General features: G+C 42.4%; 2 protein-coding genes and 1 long non-coding RNA gene across 5 annotated transcripts; 1 reads left to right on the forward strand and 2 right to left on the reverse strand.

The window, feature by feature from the left end:
- Window positions 1–95: 95 nt before the first annotated feature.
- On the reverse strand, window positions 96–7,585 carry foxk2a (forkhead box K2a). Of its 2 annotated transcripts, none has more exons than XM_056365717.1 (9): window positions 7,113–7,585; window positions 5,632–5,826; window positions 5,374–5,515; window positions 4,891–5,037; window positions 3,963–4,156; window positions 3,654–3,856; window positions 3,281–3,538; window positions 2,975–3,172; window positions 96–2,148 (listed from the first exon to the last, which is right to left on the reverse strand). In XM_056365717.1, the coding sequence occupies exons 1-9, from the start codon at window positions 7,406–7,408 to the stop codon at window positions 1,925–1,927; spliced, it is 1,857 nt and encodes a 618-aa protein (XP_056221692.1). In that variant the 5' UTR covers window positions 7,409–7,585; the 3' UTR covers window positions 96–1,924. The 2 variants fall into 2 exon arrangements, with proteins under 2 accessions (XP_056221692.1, XP_056221691.1); XM_056365716.1 differs by having other exon boundaries at window positions 3,281–3,574.
- On the forward strand, window positions 7,562–18,999 carry LOC130162145 (uncharacterized). Its single transcript, XR_008826246.1, has 3 exons — window positions 7,562–7,703; window positions 8,623–8,772; window positions 18,861–18,999. It is a non-coding gene; the product is annotated as an uncharacterized LOC130162145 (long non-coding RNA).
- Window positions 13,802–19,294, reverse strand: LOC130162143 (uncharacterized). Of its 2 annotated transcripts, XR_008826242.1 has the most exons (3): window positions 18,546–19,294; window positions 14,367–15,565; window positions 13,802–14,273 (listed from the first exon to the last, which is right to left on the reverse strand). XR_008826242.1 is itself a non-coding variant. In XM_056365719.1 (2 exons), exon 1 carries the CDS (start codon window positions 19,164–19,166, stop codon window positions 18,555–18,557), a length of 612 nt encoding a protein of 203 aa, XP_056221694.1. In that variant the 5' UTR covers window positions 19,167–19,294; the 3' UTR covers window positions 13,802–15,565; window positions 18,546–18,554. The 2 variants fall into 2 exon arrangements, 1 of the variants encoding a protein (XP_056221694.1); XM_056365719.1 differs by having other exon boundaries at window positions 13,802–15,565.
- Between the last annotated feature and the right edge of the window lie 208 nt (window positions 19,295–19,502).

Below are 19,502 nucleotides of genomic sequence, written 5' to 3' on the forward strand. Positions count from 1 at the left end.
TTCAGTACGGGACGTCCGGTTCGGTTTGCGTTGAGATCCAAATGAATAAAAGAATAAAGGCAAAAAAACAGATCTGCCCTTTCTGCAGATAAATGTGGAGACATTAATCCTTATTATTAACAGCCGACAGTTCACTCCCTTCAGATCAGCTGTTTAACACTTTAGTCTCTGGACACGATCAGACGACTCCAAACCACAAACCCCCCCCTTCACCTCCAGTTGTGGAGAAACCAGTGAGTCAAGCTGTCGGTGTTCAGAGGAAGCCTGTCCACCCTGTGGTCCACACACTTCCTGGATCGGCCTGAACGACTCTTTACAGCACGTCTTCCCTCTACTCCAGATGTTAACTCTTAATCAGCTGGATGACTTCATCGTTTATTGTCTCTGACGGACAGAAAGAAAATGATTCTTCACACAAACAGATTTCAGTTTGTGTTTTCCCAAAGAAATACGAACCAAGAGGTTGTTTGTGTTTTAAATAAATTTATAAAAAAAAAAAAAAAAAAAAAGCATTTACCCACGGAAGCAAGAACAAACACCTATCACTTGTTTTTCCTCGTGTAACATAGAATACAATCTGAATAGACTTCTCTAGTAGCCTGAACAGAATAAAATAATCAAGCAAAGAGACGGCCAACGTCAACACAAAGATAACAAACAGCCAATGATGACAGGGGAAAAACTGAGAACAAATAAAAATACAAAAAAACAAAGATAAAAACGAACTAAGAGGGTTAAGTGCAGCACTGGTCAGAATCATATAGCGTAGATTCAGTCTAAATTTTCTTCAGTTCCATATTCAGTTAAATCTGCTCAAGTACATTGTCTCTAGATCCGTAACATGCAAGCTCGATGAAGCATATGGTCAAATACGCATGGGAATATACTTTTTTTTATCTCATAGGATATTTGTAAAATATGAAAAAATCTGTAGATGTACAGTGATAAAGAAATTTCATTTGCATGAATGAGCAGAGAAAAGAACATCCACTCCATAGATAGTGTTTTCTTTAAAAGGCAAAAAAAAAAAGAAGAAAAAAAATGAAAAGAAAGGAGACTACATTCATTTCACTGAACAAAGAGTCCACATACAAAAACAAAGAAACAAAGGATTCCCAAAATATCATGTTGTCATGTGTTGTTTAAATGTTCTTAAAGACCCCACTTATAGCTTTTATTGTCTTAATTATTACTAGATAGTATCTGTGCCTTGGGAAATGGAGAAACACTCAAAAAAGATCCACAGATACACTTGTACAACGGAATACTGCATATCTACTCACGACTGGGTTAGGTAGGTCGACATGGAGGCTAGCTGCCGAAGATGGGAATGTCCACACGTACGTACACACACTTCCCTTAGCGGAATACATGACTGGTGATTTCACTCTGTCGCGTTCTCTATCCGACACACAGTTAAGCGCTCGTCTCGTAATGCTACCAGGATCAGGCTCCTTTTCCTTCTCCGTTCTTTGGGGAGGGTCACATGTCTTTTTTTTTTTTTTTTTTTTTATTTTAAATTCTTTTTTCTCTCTCTCATCTGGAAATCTGGATTTATGTTGAATCTGGTTTTCTCTTCCTGCAGAATCTTCTTGCCATCTGGGTCTCAAACGTCAGGGTTTCACAGTCATCAGCGCCTCTTCTTTACTTCCATTTTCAATTTGGTCTCTAGTTTTTGCATCATATTTCGTGGTCTTAAATATATGGAAGAGGAAGAGTGAGGTTGGGGGGGGTTGTTGTTGAGGAGGGTTTGCACATTCTGTAGTCCCGTTTGTGTTTCCACATCTCTTCTCTTTTTGGCACCTTGAAGTAGATGATGACCAGGTAGGATGGGGTGGGTGGGGGTGGGTGGGGGGGGGGGGTGGAAGGTGTGAGGCTCAATGCATACAGGAGAGCAGGGGCCGGGAGGCAGATCAGGGGGAGGCTACTTGTCGCCGACCTGTTCACTGACCCCGCCTTCTCCGGCTCTGTCCGTGGTACCGTTGTTGTTGTTGTTGTTGGCGGCGGCCGCCTCGCCGCCGTTCTCCTCCTGCGTCTTCACCCTCTTTGACTCAGGCTGGTCCTGCAGTTCGCCGTTCTGCCTCTTGGTGGGGAGGGAGGCGGAGGCCGAGGCGTGGGCCGCCAGGAGGTGCAGAGGATTCGCAACGGCTGCAACAGAGACGACAGGAAGTATTATTTAGTAGAAGTATTACTATTTTATTATTCACCTTTTAAAGACAACATCAGTAGACATCATGTTTTACTGAGCCAGTTTCCTGATCGTTTCCACTTCGACTCTGAACCTTTTAAAACTTCTTACAGTTTACAGCTCTGTTCACACAGGGACTTTTAACCTGTTTAACCTTTAACCTCCATTTTATGCTTTTATGACATTGTTCTAAACCTTGATGTGTCGCCTCACCTCGTTACCATCGCCATGTTTTATGCTTCTTACTGTAAACTGGATTCTCTGCCGCTTGTTATCTTTCAAAATAATAATGTGACTTCCTCTTATGAGTCAAGGCTGAAACGTTTTTCTGCAGAAAAACACTTTCCAACAATAAAAGCCCCGCCCAGCTGATGCTGACACGCCCAGGCTGAGAGACCGACTGGACAGTTGATCTCAACCTGGAACTCGTGAGATTATGTTCGGGGGACACGGGACGGTAAATAAGTAAAGTTTTGAAGAGTGGATCCCTGTTTTGTTTTCATGCATATGCAACATGTTACACTGATAATCAATTTAATGCTGATGCACTGATCAATAACTGGTTGGAGAAACACCCAAAGAAGCAGAAATACATGCAGGGATATACATGCACATCGGGTCACACAACTCTTCAACACACCGAGCTTCGTTCTCAGCCGTTCATATGATGACAACACTGATCACATGACAGATCGATGTGCTGTATGTAAAGAAACAGGAAACTCAGACACGCGGTGGTGGTGGTGTGTGTGTGTGTGTGTGTGTGTGTGTGTGTGTGTGTCACACCTGTGCTAGCCGCAGAACTGATGGGGACGAGATGGGTCCCGTTTTGTGTGATGGCCTTTATAGGGAGCTGGTGCTGACCGAGTGGAGCTTGCTGCACGATGGTAACTGTTGTCAGGGGAGTGGCCTGAGAGCTCTGGATGATGCGACTGACTCCGCCTAAAGACGAGGCGGTGATGGATGGAACCGGCTCCACTTTCACTGCACAGGGAGGGAAACTCGCATCAAACTCCACACACACACACACACACACACACACACACACACACACTGACGTATGTAACAACATGAACGTGACTCCGGTCTCACCTTTGATCTCCTTGTGCTCCCCCCCTCCGTTCTCCTGAGGTTCTGTGCTCACTGTAGCAGCAGACTGTCCGCCAACAGTTGCCATGGTCACTGCGGGGATCTGGTGGACAACGTGCACCGTCTGCATGACGGGGGCGGAGCTAACCGTCGACGTTACGATGGCCGGCGTGGCCATGGTGTAGGTCACAGGCTTCATGGTCGTTTGAGGCATCTGGCGCTGCACGGCGATCAAGACCGGCTGGTTGTTGAGGGGGGAGCCTGTCAGAGGGCGGGGGCACAGGTAACTGTCAGTCACTGCAGAGATAAATAAAAACTCTGTGACATCAGAGTGTTTACGTGATGCAGCTGATCTCTGTTCAATGTTGTGTTTTACCAGGGGAGTTCTGTGCAAAGCGGGCCTCTTGGATGACGGCGAGTTTGGGCTGGACTGTTGCTGTTTGGGTGGGGGCAGGTGGGGGGGTTGGCTCTGGCTCCATGGGGACAGGGGACCCCTCTCTGGAAAGGCTGTCTGGGGTCTGGACCCCACTGGAGTGGGCAGACAGTGCTCCTGTGTGGTTGGGAGAAGCTGGAGCGCTCCTGGAGGAGGAGGAACACGGCGTTAACCCCCCCACACACACGTACAGGTAACAGAACTGAAAGCGTGTCTTTAAAGTAACAGCCACTGATTAAAGTGCATCTCTACCTGGAGGAGAGAGGTCCCACAGGGGTCCTGAAGCACGGCACCCCCCTGGGCCGGCGCTTCCTGAAGGCCTGTTCTATCAGCTTGCCCTCGGAGGCGGGGTCGATCCTCCAGAACGAGCCTTTGCCCGGCTCCTCCTGAGAGCGGGCCACCTTGATAAAGTACCGGTTCAGGGAGAGGTTGTGGCGGATCGAGTTCTACGACAGCGACAAACACAACACACACACACACGCATGAGCCGAGTGTCACACAATGTGTTTATCCTGTTTTATTTTGTTTGGTCGAACAGCAGCTGAACTTCAAGTGACTGTTTAACACAGATTCAAGGACGACTCGACGACACGTGAAGCACCGACTGTAATCAGCCTGTGGAAGAAAAATCTGCTTACTTGTTTTCTAACAGTAAACAATGTGTAGATGGAACGGACTGCACTTTTATAAAGCTTTTCTAGTCTCATCAACCAATAGAAGCCACATTCATTAACACAGCGTTTTATCCTACACATGTAGCGCTTTGCTAACATACATGCTAACATCCGCATGCAGTGTTATATACTTACACCTGAAACATAAAATACAAGAAACAAAGTAAGATATTTATGTATATCATTGTATTTTATGTGCCCCTTTTACACCTTTTACACTAAATGATAATTAATAATAATTATTAAACTTTGAACGTCTGCCTGAACCCACACCGACATCTTCAAACTCATCCAAACACTAAAAGATATTTAATTTACAATAATATAAAAGCAAAGAAATGCAGAAGCAAAAGCTGGAGGCAGAAAATGTTCAGCGTTTTCTGCTTGAACAAATTATTTAATGTAATTTCACTCATGATTAATTTAATTCACAATTTTGCATTTGACTCGACAAATGACAGGAGACATGAGTAAACAGAGTGAAACCACACAGAGAAGACACTGACCTGCCAGCCTTTGTCAGCTGTTCTGTAGTAGGGGTAGTTCTTGGTGATGTGGGTGTATATTCCATTCAGTGTTAGCTGTTTATCCGGGGCCATGGTGATAGCTTGGACTATTAGTTGTGCATATGAATACGGAGGTTTGGAGTCGTCCTGTTGAAGATGAAAGGAAGTTAAATTCATGTTCTGCTGGGAGGAAATTTGTTTTGTTGGGGACGATGCGACACTCCAGACACACACACACACACACACACACACACACACACACACACACACAGATTCAGACTCTGTATCCAAAGTCTGTGTTGTTGCAAGTGTTATGCAATTTTTAGACTTCAATGAGTAACCCAGGATGTTCACAGCGCTCGAATCCGGCGAGATTTCTCTGAAGTCTTCCGCCTTCATCATGCAACTCCTGCAACTCCGAACAACATTCATCCATTTTTTTTACCCACTTCTCATTCCTTCCCTGCTCCGTGTCTCTCTCACCTTTGGGCTGTCTTCACCTGAGGCCTCCTTGTCGTTCTCTGATTGGGAGTTGTCTCCTATAAGGTCAGAGGCCAGGACGCGGCCTGTCCTGTAGCTGGAGAGTCCTGCCCCCCGTGGACTCGATGGACAGGAGTTTGCTGCACTGTAAAAACAATAAAGAAACATCTGTGAGAAACTGAAATCTGGAAAACAAACGACGAAATCACAGAATTTACACCATATTGTCACTGTGCACTCGACTGCTGAGCCCGCTCTCACCTGATGGTGCCGGTGGGCGAAGGCAGTGGGCTCATGAGGTGGGCGATGTTGTCAGGAATGTTTATGGTCAGTGGGGAAATTTGGGGTTGGACGGGCTTGACCGGTGATTCCGGCACGTTCCTTGGCTCCTTCTTATCACTGGACAGGGCTGTGAACGTGATCTTTATACTTGTGCTAGGGAACCGGAAACAACACCTGAGAATGAAACACAAGCACAGGCAAAACATTAGTGTGTCCATACATCCATCTGAATTACTGTGCATTTGTATGAGTGGGAAATTATGCTTATTACAATGTTATTGTACAGATGAGCCTCCTGCCTGGCAACAAGCAGGCCATGGTCTAACTGAAGCCCAGACAGGAGCACTGAGATTCAGCCTCAGTTTAAAAATGGACTTCCACCATGACTATTATATAACAGATCATGTCTAACATGTCCAATTTATTATTAATGGGGTATATTTGGACCAGCTGCTGACACCTTAAAATGAATGACTACTATGGAGTGGTGACAAAAATCAACAACATATTCTACATTAACATTTAATACGTTTCCATGGTAAATATGAGTTACTACAAAAACAATGAGTTTCAGGACAAACAAGCTGAGCAGTGTAAACACCGACGGGTAACATGAGGCCAAGTTGACATTGAGCCAGATCAAACTGGCAACAGCACACCCCTTAGCTTCACAGCTGTTATTATGATGCTAATATTCAACTGTACCGATAATAAACAACAACAATTCATCACCAGTCTGTAAACAACACAAAGTACATATCGGAAACATTTCCTACACAAGCACAAATTCAACTCTCAGCTCGTGTTGGTGGTGTGTTAGCTAGCAGTTGGGTGTTAGCCCAAAAACAATAAGTTACCAAAGTAAACCAAACTCCATTACAAATTTTAGTTTTTTTTATGTTGCTTGTTTAAGTATCCACAAATACAAACACTAAAGAGCACACAGCAAGATAGTTTTGAATCATTATGTGCCACTCTGCAATTCGGCATATATCACACACAGAACAACAGTAATAATAAACATCTTATTCTTTGAATGTAAGGAGCTAGTTTCCACATAAAGGGCAACAGGGAACTGGTTGCTAGCTTAGAGCATGACTGTCTGGTGTGTCACTGAGGGCTGCTAGCAGGACTGCATGTAAGCCGAACAAACCGCAACACCCCAAATAATTAACACAAGCTCTCGAATCAATTTAAAAGTGCTTTTTTTTTTGTGTGTTTGTTAATCACCAACAACATGGTAAAATTAGCATATTTGGCATGGAGGTTTTAACGTGACGTTATCGCCACACAAGCGAGCAGCACGTATCAGGCTCGGTGTTGCTTGACACAACACGTGCAACACCGCTGCGGGATAACAAAACAATAACAACACGTTAACCCACAAATCCGTAGATGGTTTTTTATTTTTTTTTTTTTTCCCCCCTACTACAAGCAAACAGGTCATGTGTGAGTCTTACATTCGTGGAAGCTGGAGAGGTGGAGCCCCTCTTCTCTGGAACACCCCATCAACAAACACCCCGTTTTTTCCCAGGCATCGGAGGTAGAATTCCCCCGTGCCGGTGCCGTCCTCTCCTGCGGTGAATATTTCGAGGTGCCGCCGGGAGATGAAGCTGGAGTGTCCCATGCTGACGTCCACCGAGCCCTGCGAGGAGTTCCGGCCGATGGTCACCGACCTTTTCTTCATCAGATACTCGAATTCTCGGCCCTCTAGCCGGGCTACCGCCGACCCCGACATCCCGCTTACCACCGCCATCTTCTGAGGTATCCGGTGGAGATTTGGAGATGTGTATTGAGCGCTAACGTACGAGCGGTTGCAGGGAAGTGAAGAGGGGGGTATTTTTGGTTTAGTGGGGAAAAAAAGGGGGGGATCCAATTTTACACCGTGGAGAATTTGGCTAGGAACGTGCCAGACCGGGGACACAGCGGCTCCGACCCACCGCCGCGAAGCAGAAGAAAAAAAAAAGAGGAGAGCCGACCAATCACACGCGGCCAAACGGGCGGAAGTAGCGCGACAGACAACCCCTTCGACCAATAGGAAACCGGCCTGTGTAGGCAGATGTGTGGTGTTTACCAATGACAACAATAATAAAAATAGCCGTAGAAAATGGAGTTCGGTTGCACCGCAGGCTGACACGCAGATGGATGGAGGGAGGGAAAAGGCGGCGCAGTGATTTCAAGGAGGGGGATTCGATGTGAGATCACAGATGTGTTTTCTGCACCAAACGTATCAGTCTTCATGAATAAATAAATTTAAATAAAATCAAATAAATAAAATTGATTTGTAGGCCTTTAAAAAAAACATTCAAGTCCTTAAACATGCAATAACTGATTCTTGGACACTTGAAGGCAGCAGAAACAAAATACTGAAATATTAACTTTAGATTATTTAGTATTACACATCCTGCAGATATGAAGCTAATATTAGCTTGTATTTAGGGTTGTGTCTGTGTTGAATGTAAGTGCAACATCTTCTTTAAGCTTTAAGAATTAGCAGCATTTGCTCTCAGTGATGGTGGTGTTTCCAGTGTTCATGTGGGATAAATAAAAATGCAATCATGGCTTAATCCTCTGCTTTTATTTTGCTCTCCACCAAAATATCTGGCTACATTTATTAGACCAGCTTTAAAAAGTGTGTATCCTAGTAAGAAAGCATCCAATATAATCTCTAATTTTGGATTTAATTGAGTTTCTCTATTTGTGATGCAATTATTAGTCATTTAACATTAAATTTTTATTCATTTCTTTATCTCCATTTTAACATAATTATCAATTTTACGATTCTAATTTGTCAGTAATTAGATTTTTGAAGTGTCCCTGCAGTTTTATATATTGTTACTGTTGTATTTTTTAAATTTCAATTAAGAGAAAAATAGATGTTAAATTACACTTTGCAGACTCTCCTCTTTCAGATCTGCCAGGCAAGGACATGAAGCTTCTCTCCATTATATTATTGTATGTCTTTATTAGACAGCGACAGCGGACAGATGGCAGGAAATGGAGATGGAGAGACAGATGGGGAATGACATGCAACAGAGATCACCAGCAGTACATGAACCAGGGGCGATGCAGTTCATGTTGTGTGCCTTAACCCCTCAGGAACCAGGGCTCCACTAAGAGGTAAACCCTGACATGATCCTTAACTCCACCTATATTCGCTCTACACATCTACATCTACACGAGACTAATTCATGCCTGAATCCTGAGTCTACTGTTAAAGTTAATTCTGGACGTGGGCAGCAGTAGTTTGAACATAAAAGAAAAAAACTGAAGTAAAGGTTCACTTACATTTTTTTTCAGTGCTTTCAAATTATTATAAATTGTTGTATTATCATATGACAGGTGATGACACCTGAGGTATATGTGAAAACCGAGTAAACTTCATTTGGCCAATGAAGACCATGAGATTTGGTTGAAGGCACTGAAAAAAGATGGGAAGTGGACTTTGATTTAAGACTGTTTTGTGAGTAGGTAATCCGGTCCTGGAGATGGCAGCCAAAAAATGTATCGAATAATTCATAATTGATCAATAAATAGTTTTACAAATGTTTTAATTTATTAAATAGAAAAAAATCAATAATACATTTTAAATGTAAATATCATAAAAAAGAGTAAGTAAGTAATGCAGTAATGACCCTGTTATAAAGTTTACTACTGCAAGAATCCGGTTCCCTGAGGAGATCCATGCAGCCGGGGTTTCCGAGCAGCGGGTTAGTTTACTAACTGTAGTACAGCAACTACCACGCTGTATGTGTGTGTGTGTGTGTGTGTGTGTGTGTGTGTGTGTGTGTGTGTGTGTGTGTGTGTGTTGTGTGTGTGTGTGTGTGTGTGTGTGTTAAATAATGGATTTTAAACCACCTCAGACTGTGTTGACATCTTCACTGAGGTGGACTCGGGTTTTCACACATTCCCGCCACCACGAGCTGTTAACTCTCTGAGTTTGTATCAATGTTCAAGAAAACGTGCTGCACTCACAAAACCCATGCGCCATGGCGCACGTGGTCTCGGACGATGACGTAATCACATTCGACTGAGCTACATTCAGGAGAAACACGGTGTTCACGAAGGTTGTGAATTATGTTCTATCCTTTATACAACACACAACAAAACAACATTAAAACGGGGAAAAATAATCGCACTGCTCATATAAAGTATGTTATATAAAATATATCTAAAAATGATACACAGCATGATATAAAAATAATGAGTAAACTCCAGTCCCATATGCAAATGTATGTACATATATGTAAACATTACATAGGCCAATGACACCTGTTAGAAGCTGGAACTGTTTCATATATTGACGTATATGTCTAGCTCATATAATAATAATAAAAACAATAATGTATGTTTGTGTATATATGCTTATATTGAAGATGTATGTTATGCAGGCTATACATCCATCCCCAAAGCCTGTCAATATACTGTATGTTGATATTATATATGTAAATATAAAATATATTAATGTTTAAAATGAATAAGAAATCAATTAAATTAAATTAAATTAAATTAAATTTTTATTAAAGTATGTTGTGTTAATAAACATACATACAGTATGTAAATTAAATATATATTGTTAAAAAAATATGGTTGCAACATTTATACCATATAAAAATTAATCACATAGATATTTAAAATTAAATTTAAAATACAAATTCTACTATGGGTATTTCATATATGTTATAAACGTATATCTTCATATAGCCAGAGTGTGCACATAATGAAATGTCTTTTCATTTAATTCCACTGATAAAGTCATTTATAAGGTAAAACTGTTTACTGTCAATATCAATAATCATATCATTTAAACATAGATATTACGTATATATATATATATATATATATATATATATATATATATATATATATATAATATATATATATATATATATACATATATATTCCTCCCCAGATATATAATATATACAATACAATACAATATTATATATTACCATCTCGGATGGAACAAATATACTCAATTCAATTCAGTTTTATTGATATAGCACCAAAACATAACATTATGTAAAAGCAGAGGAAAGTCAAAACCTTACAACATATTACAATATATATTTATATATTATCATTATTATTTTCAGCAGTAGTAGTAGTAGTAGTAGTAGTAGTAGTAGTAGTAGTAGTAGTAGTAGTAGTAGTAGTAGTAGTTGTAGCAGTAGTGGTAAAACATCAGTCCAGCGCTGCCACCTGCTGGTTTGTTGTTGTCCTACAGGTTTTCATCTTCCTGTGATCGGAGACTAAAAGGCTTTTCCCACCAGTCAGTGTATGTGTGTAGAGGTTTTAACTTATTAACAAGGTACCACAGGAATAAATCGACTGAATATTTAATCCCAGTGAGAATAAAACCAATAAGCAGTGAAAGGATTAACACACAGTGTGTTTTTCAAAAGTACTTTCAGGGATCGTTACTGGTTTATTAAGATTATAATGTAACTCCCTGAGAGACACTGTAAAGGGTGACTTGTTAGGAAAAAGAATAGTTTTGATTCTAGTTTAGTAAATTAGATGTAAATGAAAAAGGAAGGTACTGTATGAACACCAGGAACAAAACTATCACTTACTTAAGCAAGTATTATTTTATGCCTCATATCACTTAGAGTAGATTTAGCTCATTTAAACTTCTCATTTAAACATATCTTTTAATTTAGTTAGTTAACAGCTGGTACCAATTAATTCCAGTCTCAGTTGCTTCTCAGTTTTTCTTCTCTTTGCTGCAGCAGCGACTCTCCTCTGAAACCTCATTAACGTCCTGAGAACTCCTCCTCATCCACTCAGTGGAAGGGAAGTAGGATTAATTACATTCTTAAGAGTTCATTTACAGGAAACACAGTGAACAATACGCTTTCTGTAACCTGAACCCTCCCTCACCTCCCTATCACTTTTTACAGTGTGGATTCACAGTTTATTACTTTACTGTAGTTCTGTACTTCAGTACAGTTATGGGGCTCTTGTACTTTACCTTACTTTACCTTTTCAAGTTAGATTTCTATTGTGCAGATGAAATCACATACATTTGTTTAATTACGCCTTAAACACTCTGTTAGTCTCTCCTGATTGAAATAAATGTAGTAGAGTAGAAGGAAATGGAAACTGTTCTTAAATATAATATATACATTTTTGACTCAATGTACCATTGAGAAATATTGTACTTTTTCCTCCACTGCAAATTTATCTGACAGCTGTAGGTGAAGCTGGTTACTTTTCAAATTAAAAGTTTCATTCACAACATATGATCAGCAAATGAAATACTAATCATTAATTACCCAGCGATATATGATGCATATGATGCTGCTTAAACATATAAACTAAAATATAGTGTATATGGCCATTGTGCAAAACTTTTACTTTTACTTTTGATACAAGAATGTTTTGCTGTTGAAAAGGAAATAAGTGATGTAATATAAATATAATTGTAGGTGGAATGTAATTAGAAATAATTTATATGATGAAAAATAATAGTAAAATAAAATAAATCTTATGACAAAAAATGCAAATATGATATAAAATATAATAGAATATAAAATAAAATAGTGTAGAATAATATGATAATAGTCATGATATAAATGCACGATATTTAAAGTAAACACTTTCAGTACTGGCCTTTCCTCTGAAGCATCGTGACATTAAATGCACCGTTGCTGCAGTGTGAAGTGCTGGCAGGACCCACCCCCCCAACACCACACCGACAGGTCTCACAGAACCTAATCCCTGTCCCCCTTTGTCCCCGCCGCACTCAAGGAGTGTCATGTTCAGGGCAGCCATCGGTGTGTGTGTGTGTGTGTGTGTGTGTGTGTGTGTGTGTGTGTGTGTGTCCTGGCTGTGAACTGTGCATGAGGCTGGCTGCATGTAATGGAAACACATGTTATGTGTGAGGTGGAAACTGAAGCTTCATTGACACAGACAGAAAGACGGAAGGATGGATGGATGGAGGGATGGATGGGTGGAGGGAGGGAGGGATTGTGACACCTTAGAATCACATGTCCAGGTAATTCTCCTGGACATGTTTGAGTGACGGCGGTGCAGTGATGAATTAGTGATGCACAGCTGACACATTTCCAAGTTCTCCACATTATGCAAAGTCTTAACGGCTGTGCCGGCCCTCGCCTTGAAAACACAGACTGTGGAATGCAGAGTAAATATGGATTGTGTAAAGACTTTCATGAGGAAACAGACATTTTTAAAGACATCATTTTCTTAAACCGTATAAATCATGTGTTGTAGTAAATTCACAGGAGTTAAAAGTAGAGCTTCTGTTGTTTTCTCCTTCGTGCTGTTGTTCTCGTGGTCAGCTGTTTTACGCTTGAGGATTACTCTGGTGCTGAGATTAAATATCAGCGGCACTGTAAACAGGGTGTGTCTACTTCAGTCACAGAGAAACAAGCTGCGCCACATACTGACCTGATGTAAAGATTATACAAGAGCACAACTGCATCTGTACAAACAAACCTCCCTAGTTTTGATTTCACCATGTTTTTATGTTTAATGTTTAATTTCTTCCTTTTCTTCTCACACAAACACATTCTTGTAAACTGAGAGGACTCCCCTTCTCCAGAGGCTCAGAGACCCAGTTTGACTGGTTTCTGCTGAATGGGTCTGAGCGACCAACACTCAGATTTCACAACATGAAAAACACCACAGCGACCATCAGGAGCAACGGCCTCAGAGGGAAATCATTAAAAAACAAAGTGAATACACGATGAGCAGCGTCACCAGGATGTAAATGATGCGACAATGTGCAAATGGGAGATTCTGGTTCTCGATTTTGAGGTCAGAGTGAGACATCAGTTAAAAAAAACATCCAAAAGTCACATGATTTGACAAAATAAACAAAAACATCTTCGCACAGAATCATCATCAGGCAGACAGAGAAGGAGCAGAGGGAGGGACAGGGAGGACAAGGACCCCCCCCCCCCCCCCCCACGAGCCTGTGTATGAGCTGACTGCAAACATTTGTTGTTGAAAAGTTAATGAGCGCTACAGCCTGCACACTGAGACGCAAAACCTTAAAAGAGATCAAGATGACTACGAAGAGACACAACAGGAATACAATCAGATGCAAAACAACTACAAAGAAATGCAAAATAATACAAACGTTGCAGCCTTGTTGTTCGTAGCCTTGTTGTTCGTAGCCTTGTTGTTCGTAGCCTTGTTGTTTGTAGCCTTGTTGTTCGTAGTCTCCGTCTCCGTCACTCTTCTTCTGAAGCTTTGGGGGGACTACAAACATCTGTAACCAAGGGCCTGTTCTCACAAATAACAATAAATATTGATCGATTTATTATGTTTTCATATTAGAATACAAGTTGTTTATTTGGCATTCCTTAACTAGAAACATAATGAATAAACAACGTGACTATCAGTCACATTATTAGTCGCATTTAATTAAATACAATTAATAAAGAATTGGGGCTTTAAATTTGCAAAACTGCAGCCCAGTCTGCCAACCCATTTTAAAGTTTCTAAACTCGCCCCCCAAGTCTGATCAGCATACAGATGTCCTTTCAGATTAAAGTTCCATGTTTGTCCTTTCACAGTAAAGTTCCATGTTTTCGAAGGTGGTGAAGCAAAGATCCAGCAGTGAGATCGAGTAGAATCTGAGGATTTTCCCCCTGAAGGCAAATAACAGAACTTTACTAAAGGAAAACTCTTCACTTTACAACACGTCTCGACCGTGTGATGCTTTAAAATGTGAAGATCTGCACCTGAAGCTGCAGCTTTGGTTTCATCTTCCAGCCCCAGTTGCCAGAAAATGGCTTTGTGTGCTGCAAAAGAAGAAGAAGCTGTGAATCTCATCCGAGGAGTAGCTCCTCCATCGGCACCTCCAGGTTTCCCAGGTACCAGATGATCCAGAACACCAGGCTGAGAAACATAATGAGGGGCCCCGAGAGGACGAGGAAATCCCAGAAGCTCAAGGGAGCGAAGATGCCGACGAAGAAGAGGATGAGGCCTGCTGCGTCCAAGAAGACGGCGATGAAGAAAAACAGCAGGCAGCGGCCGAGATAGGAGGAGTAATCCATGACAGGAGTGAAGTTTAGGCAACTCTTCACGGCTTCAACACTTTATCTGTACGAAGGGAAATAAAATAAGAAGAAACGCTTCCTCCCTCCTCGCTGCTGCCTGAGAGTCTGAGCCGCTGACGAGGAGGAAGATTTTTAAACGCTCAGGTCACATTCCTGCCTCTATCTACATCTCATGACTGACGGGGGAGAAATATGTTTCCTTAATGATGACAAGAGATTGTGCAGCTCTGTCGCTGGATGTCGCTTCATTTCAGAAATATATTACAGCCACAGATCCAGGTCTTATCTCAGCCCCACAGGTGGATTTGGAAAGGTGGGAAATATCGGCGGATTTCGGCCCTAAACATTTTTATTTTGCATGATTTGGAAGAAAAACGCAGGAAATCAGCTGGAGTTCTTTTTACAACCTTCAAAAAGTGACTTTAAAAAGTGATGATGAGAGACGAATCGGACTCTTGTTTTGAAAGTTATTTAAGAAACTAAAGGTGAACACAGACAAGGAAGAGAAGATTAAAAAAAACTTGTTCTTTGTTCAACCTGGGCGTCACTGTGTCGATCAAACAGATTCACAAACACACAACAACAACGTCCAGTTCCATGTAAACTTTATTCCCAAGAAAAATAATTTATATCTGTCACAAAAACCAGCACATAAGAAATAGAAATTTGCTCTATACAAGTTAAAGACAGCTTCTTCCTCTGTGCACAGCCCTCCTCTTCACTGTGGGTGCAGGGCTTTTCCCTGATCAAGAAACTGTCTAAACTATTATTTAAAAAAAAAAAAGTGACTTTAGTTCATAAGCTCAAGGTTTTCAGTCAGTTTTTGGAAAGCAGCACGTGGAGGAAGTCTGTCCGTCAGCAGCAGGAAAGCTGGATGTCACCTGTGAAGAAGAGAGAGAGGGTTGAAATCAAATAAATGACATTAAAGCAACGATGGAAATGAATGTGAAGGGAGGGGAGACGCTCGGTGAGACGAGAGGGGAGATGTAATTGCATTGAGCCTCCCTGGATCTGACTGAGAAGTGGCCTCTGCTTCAGAGATGTTTGGGAGGATGAGAATGAGATGACTGTCTGGTAGAGTGACTCTGATACGACATGAAATAAGATAAATAAGATAATAAGACACGAAATGATTTGCAAGACCCCCACCCTTGAATTTTCAATAAAATGAATAACATACATTGAAGAGCTTGTCTTTGCTGAGATAAAGGAGCAGGAATATGAAGGAGTTTGCAGATTTTACAGTGTCTGAGGAGGAGGCTGTTGAAAATGTGCTCACTCATCGATGCTGCCGTCACTTTAATATCTGGATTCTCAGCAGCTCCAGCTCTTATCAACTCATTTCTTATTTAAACTGTAAAATATCAAAACATGTTTCTGGTTTTAGGAGAAGATACTTGATGAACAGTTTTTCTAATGATCCTTTTTTCTGGTTAATAGAGTCAGTGACGGAGTGAGAGAAATAATTTCAACCTTTTTCTCATTAGAGGTTCTGATGTGCAGATTGTATAAATGTTAGCGTTAGCTCACACCTTTAAGTTATCATTAGCCAACATGAAAACACACAGACAAAGAAAACATCTGTTAAACCGGGCGCTAATCTAAGGTTACCCAACTGTAAATGGCATCATCTAATGCATGTTGGGTAATTCTTGTTTTGAGCACTGTACTGTTCCAACACTTATCAGTGCCACTGTTGAATCTGATTGATAAACATTTATGACTCATAATGGATGGAGGCAGGTGGCTCCTACAATGGCAGTGTTGTCTTTAGGTGGAGGCCTGTGGACGCTGGAGGAAAGTCCAGTAATAAAAACCCATAAACCTGCTCTTAGTCACGGCTGCAGAAACACTGAGGCCCAGTTTCCTCAGTGTGACTCCGCCCTCTCACATTGTTTTGACGGGCCGACCGAAAACAGCCTGTGAAACATTAGTGTCCCAATTCCACACAACACACTCCCTCTGCAGCAGGTCGTGTTCACGTTGAATAATGAATAAGAAAAAAATCTACATGTAAACAGAAATACACCTGATTTCTGACTGTGAGCGAACTCGCCAAACCCTCTGTGGTCTGACAGCGCCAGGAAAATCTCCTTGAAACAACTTCATGTTTTTCCCATAGAGAATTTGTCACTTCCTGTTCCCTGGTCCTGAAGTCTGTGGTTTGTTGAATGTGTTTTTGGTCAGATGACAGAAAACAGGTTTGTTGTTTAACACACGCTCAAGACATTTTCACCTTTTATTCTACAACATAAAATACATCAGTAAATACCTCAGTCCTGATTTCTTGTTTAAAAAAAAGGCCTGTTGCTAACAAATGCTGCTAACAAACAAAATTTAAAGACATTTCATCCAAAAAGAACAAAAAACAAAGAAAACCTCAAACAGAAACAAAATGGGACGTGGCCTCTGGTGGCCCCCGCCCCCCCGTTATCAGTCTCAGTGAAGTTACAGTAAAGAACCGGCCTCATTGTTCAGCACTGAGTGTTTGTTCTTTTGACCACAGCGTTTCACACAGCTCCGTATCTGAAGATCGTTAGCCAGGTTAGATAATATGGGAATCAGGCTAGGGAGCATTAAAGTTAACTATGTGGAACTAGTGGATGGAAGGAATGTGCACGGAGCAGACTTTATGATCCCTGCATGTGATGGCAGAGCGATGGGCCCGGGCCGTACCTACACCTGAACCTACCGCACTCCATTCCCCCGGATCAATAAGAACTGCTGAGTTCCATTAAAATGCAATTGCGCCTTTTGGCCCACAGGCTGTCTGCCTCGCCGCCCGGTTACAAGCAAACTGACGGCTAAAATAATGCAGAGCTGTGAAGGTGAGCTGAAACGGTCAGGCTCATTAATTAACAGCTGCCACGGGCCACTGAAGATCTTTTCACAGCAGCCGGGGAAAGAAGGAAAAAAAATTAATTATTATTACAGATATTCATGAGCAGAGTGAACTGGGGGGGGGGGGGGGGATTCAGGCAGCATGAGGGCACCCATTCCTCAAGACTGGCTTCACTGTGGGTGTCATCTGATCTCTGACAATAATGTGAGAAATTTCATAATTATGGCTGGGGTGAGAGCTGGGGGGGGGGGGGGGGGGGGGGGGGGTGATGATGATGACAGAGTCAGAGCCGTGGCAGCAGCAGCTCATGACATGAAAACAACAGCAGACACATGTTTGTCGGTTGTACAGACGCGGACTGTCGGAGGAGGAGCCAAACACTGTCTGTGACGTTTTGTGTCTCCATGGAGACGTCCATTTTGTTTTCAGGTTGTCCGTCCATCTGTCCGTCCCATTGTTGTGGACACAATATCTCAGTAACGCCTTGACGGAACGTCTTCAAATGAATTTGGCAAAAACATTTACCTGGATTCAAGGTGGAACTGATTAGATTTTGGTGGCTAAAGGTCAAAGGTCACGGCGACTTCACAAAACGCGTTTCTGGCCTCGTGAAAACAATATCTCAGTAATGTTTTGACGGAACTTCTTCAAATTTGGTAAAAATATTCACCTGGACTCAAGGATGAACTAATTAGACTTTGGTGGTCAAAGGTCGAAGGTCAAAGTCAGTGTGACCTCACAAACTGTGCTTTTTAGCCATAACTCAACACGCAGCAATTATGACAACATTTCACACACATGTTTATATTTGATATGACTAATATTTGATATGACTGTAAGCTGAAGCTAGTCTGAGCGGAGGAGGAGGTAATTCTAGGTTATGAATGTAACAGTTACAGTGTCAAGAGACTGAGTGGGTTTGGAGAAATGGGTTCTCAGAGTCTCAACAGCATTTACAATAATAGACTCAAAAGAGAGAGAGGAGGAGGAGGAGGAGGAGGGAGGTGAAGAATACGCACCATGTCCTGTCAGAGGAGCCTCTCTGCTTTGTCATCTGCTGCCTGCAGAGCCACGTCCGAGCTCCTCAGGACCCCCAGCTCCACGTTCTTCTCAGCTGGAGATGGGACCTCAGTCCCCCAATCAAACCCTCTGTTGTCGTGACCCGGCCGTGCTCCGCCGCTGCCGCCCTCCCAGGTAACCCGACATGGCGCAGCGGCACGCACAGTCCCGTTCACCTCCTTCCCGTTCCCCATGCTCCTCTCCTTCTTCTCCTCCTCCTCCATCATCATCATCATCATCATCTTCTTCTTCTTCTTCTCCTCCCCGGCTTCCAGACACTTCACGCCGCCTTTGGAGAGCCTCTCCGACAGCTTCCTGGCCCAGTGCGTAAAGCTGATGTCCAGAGAGCCGGCGCGGTCCTCCCCGTACAGCTGCACGTTCCCGGTGTACCACAGAATCCACCACACCAGGCTGAGGAAGATGATGATCGAGCCCGTGTAGATGAGGAAATCCCCATAGAAGCGGCCGTCCAGGTTCAGGTTGCCGAAAATCCCGACCAGGAGCACGACCAGACCAGCTGCATCAAAAACAACAGCGAGGAAGAACAACGGCGCGCAGTTGCCCACGCAGCTGTGGGCCATATCCTACCGGAGGGGAGCCGAGAGCCCGAGTAACGGCGCCGAGCGGCGTGCCTTGTTTTTCAGGACGCACATTTCCCTAGCTTTACACCTGTGCGGCGTTCACCTGTGCACAAACCCCGCCCCTGCCTACGTCACTGTATCCAGACCTAGGATCCAGACCAGTGGGTTCCAAGGGGCCGCAGATGTACATGCTGCCTTCAAATGCACAACGTAAATTTCACACTTCGAAGTTTCTTGTGTTTCTCTTTGGAGAAAGTGGGGAAGAAAATCACCCGAGCTTCCAGATTTCTCTCACTCCCTGATCTGAAAAAGTACAGAGTTCAGAAAGAAATTCTA

Source organism: Seriola aureovittata, chromosome 21 (genome assembly GCF_021018895.1).
Source record: "Seriola aureovittata isolate HTS-2021-v1 ecotype China chromosome 21, ASM2101889v1, whole genome shotgun sequence".
NCBI classification, from domain to species: Eukaryota; Metazoa; Chordata; class Actinopteri; order Carangiformes; family Carangidae; genus Seriola; species Seriola aureovittata.

Excerpts from the sequence above, each read along its gene's own strand:
- foxk2a (XM_056365716.1), bottom strand. The coding sequence starts at position 7,408 with ATGGCGGTGGTAAGCGGGATGTCGGGGTCGGCGGTAGCCCGGCTAGAG. Across the intron at positions 5,516-5,631 it reads TCGCCCACCGGCACCATCAG|TGCAGCAAACTCCTGTCCAT; the intron begins GTGAGAGCGGGC and ends TTGTTTTTACAG. Across the intron at positions 5,038-5,373 it reads CAGGTGAAGACAGCCCAAAG|GACGACTCCAAACCTCCGTA; the intron begins GTGAGAGAGACA and ends CATCTTCAACAG.
- LOC130162143 (XM_056365719.1), bottom strand. The coding sequence starts at position 19,166 with ATGGCCCACAGCTGCGTGGGCAACTGCGCGCCGTTGTTCTTCCTCGCT.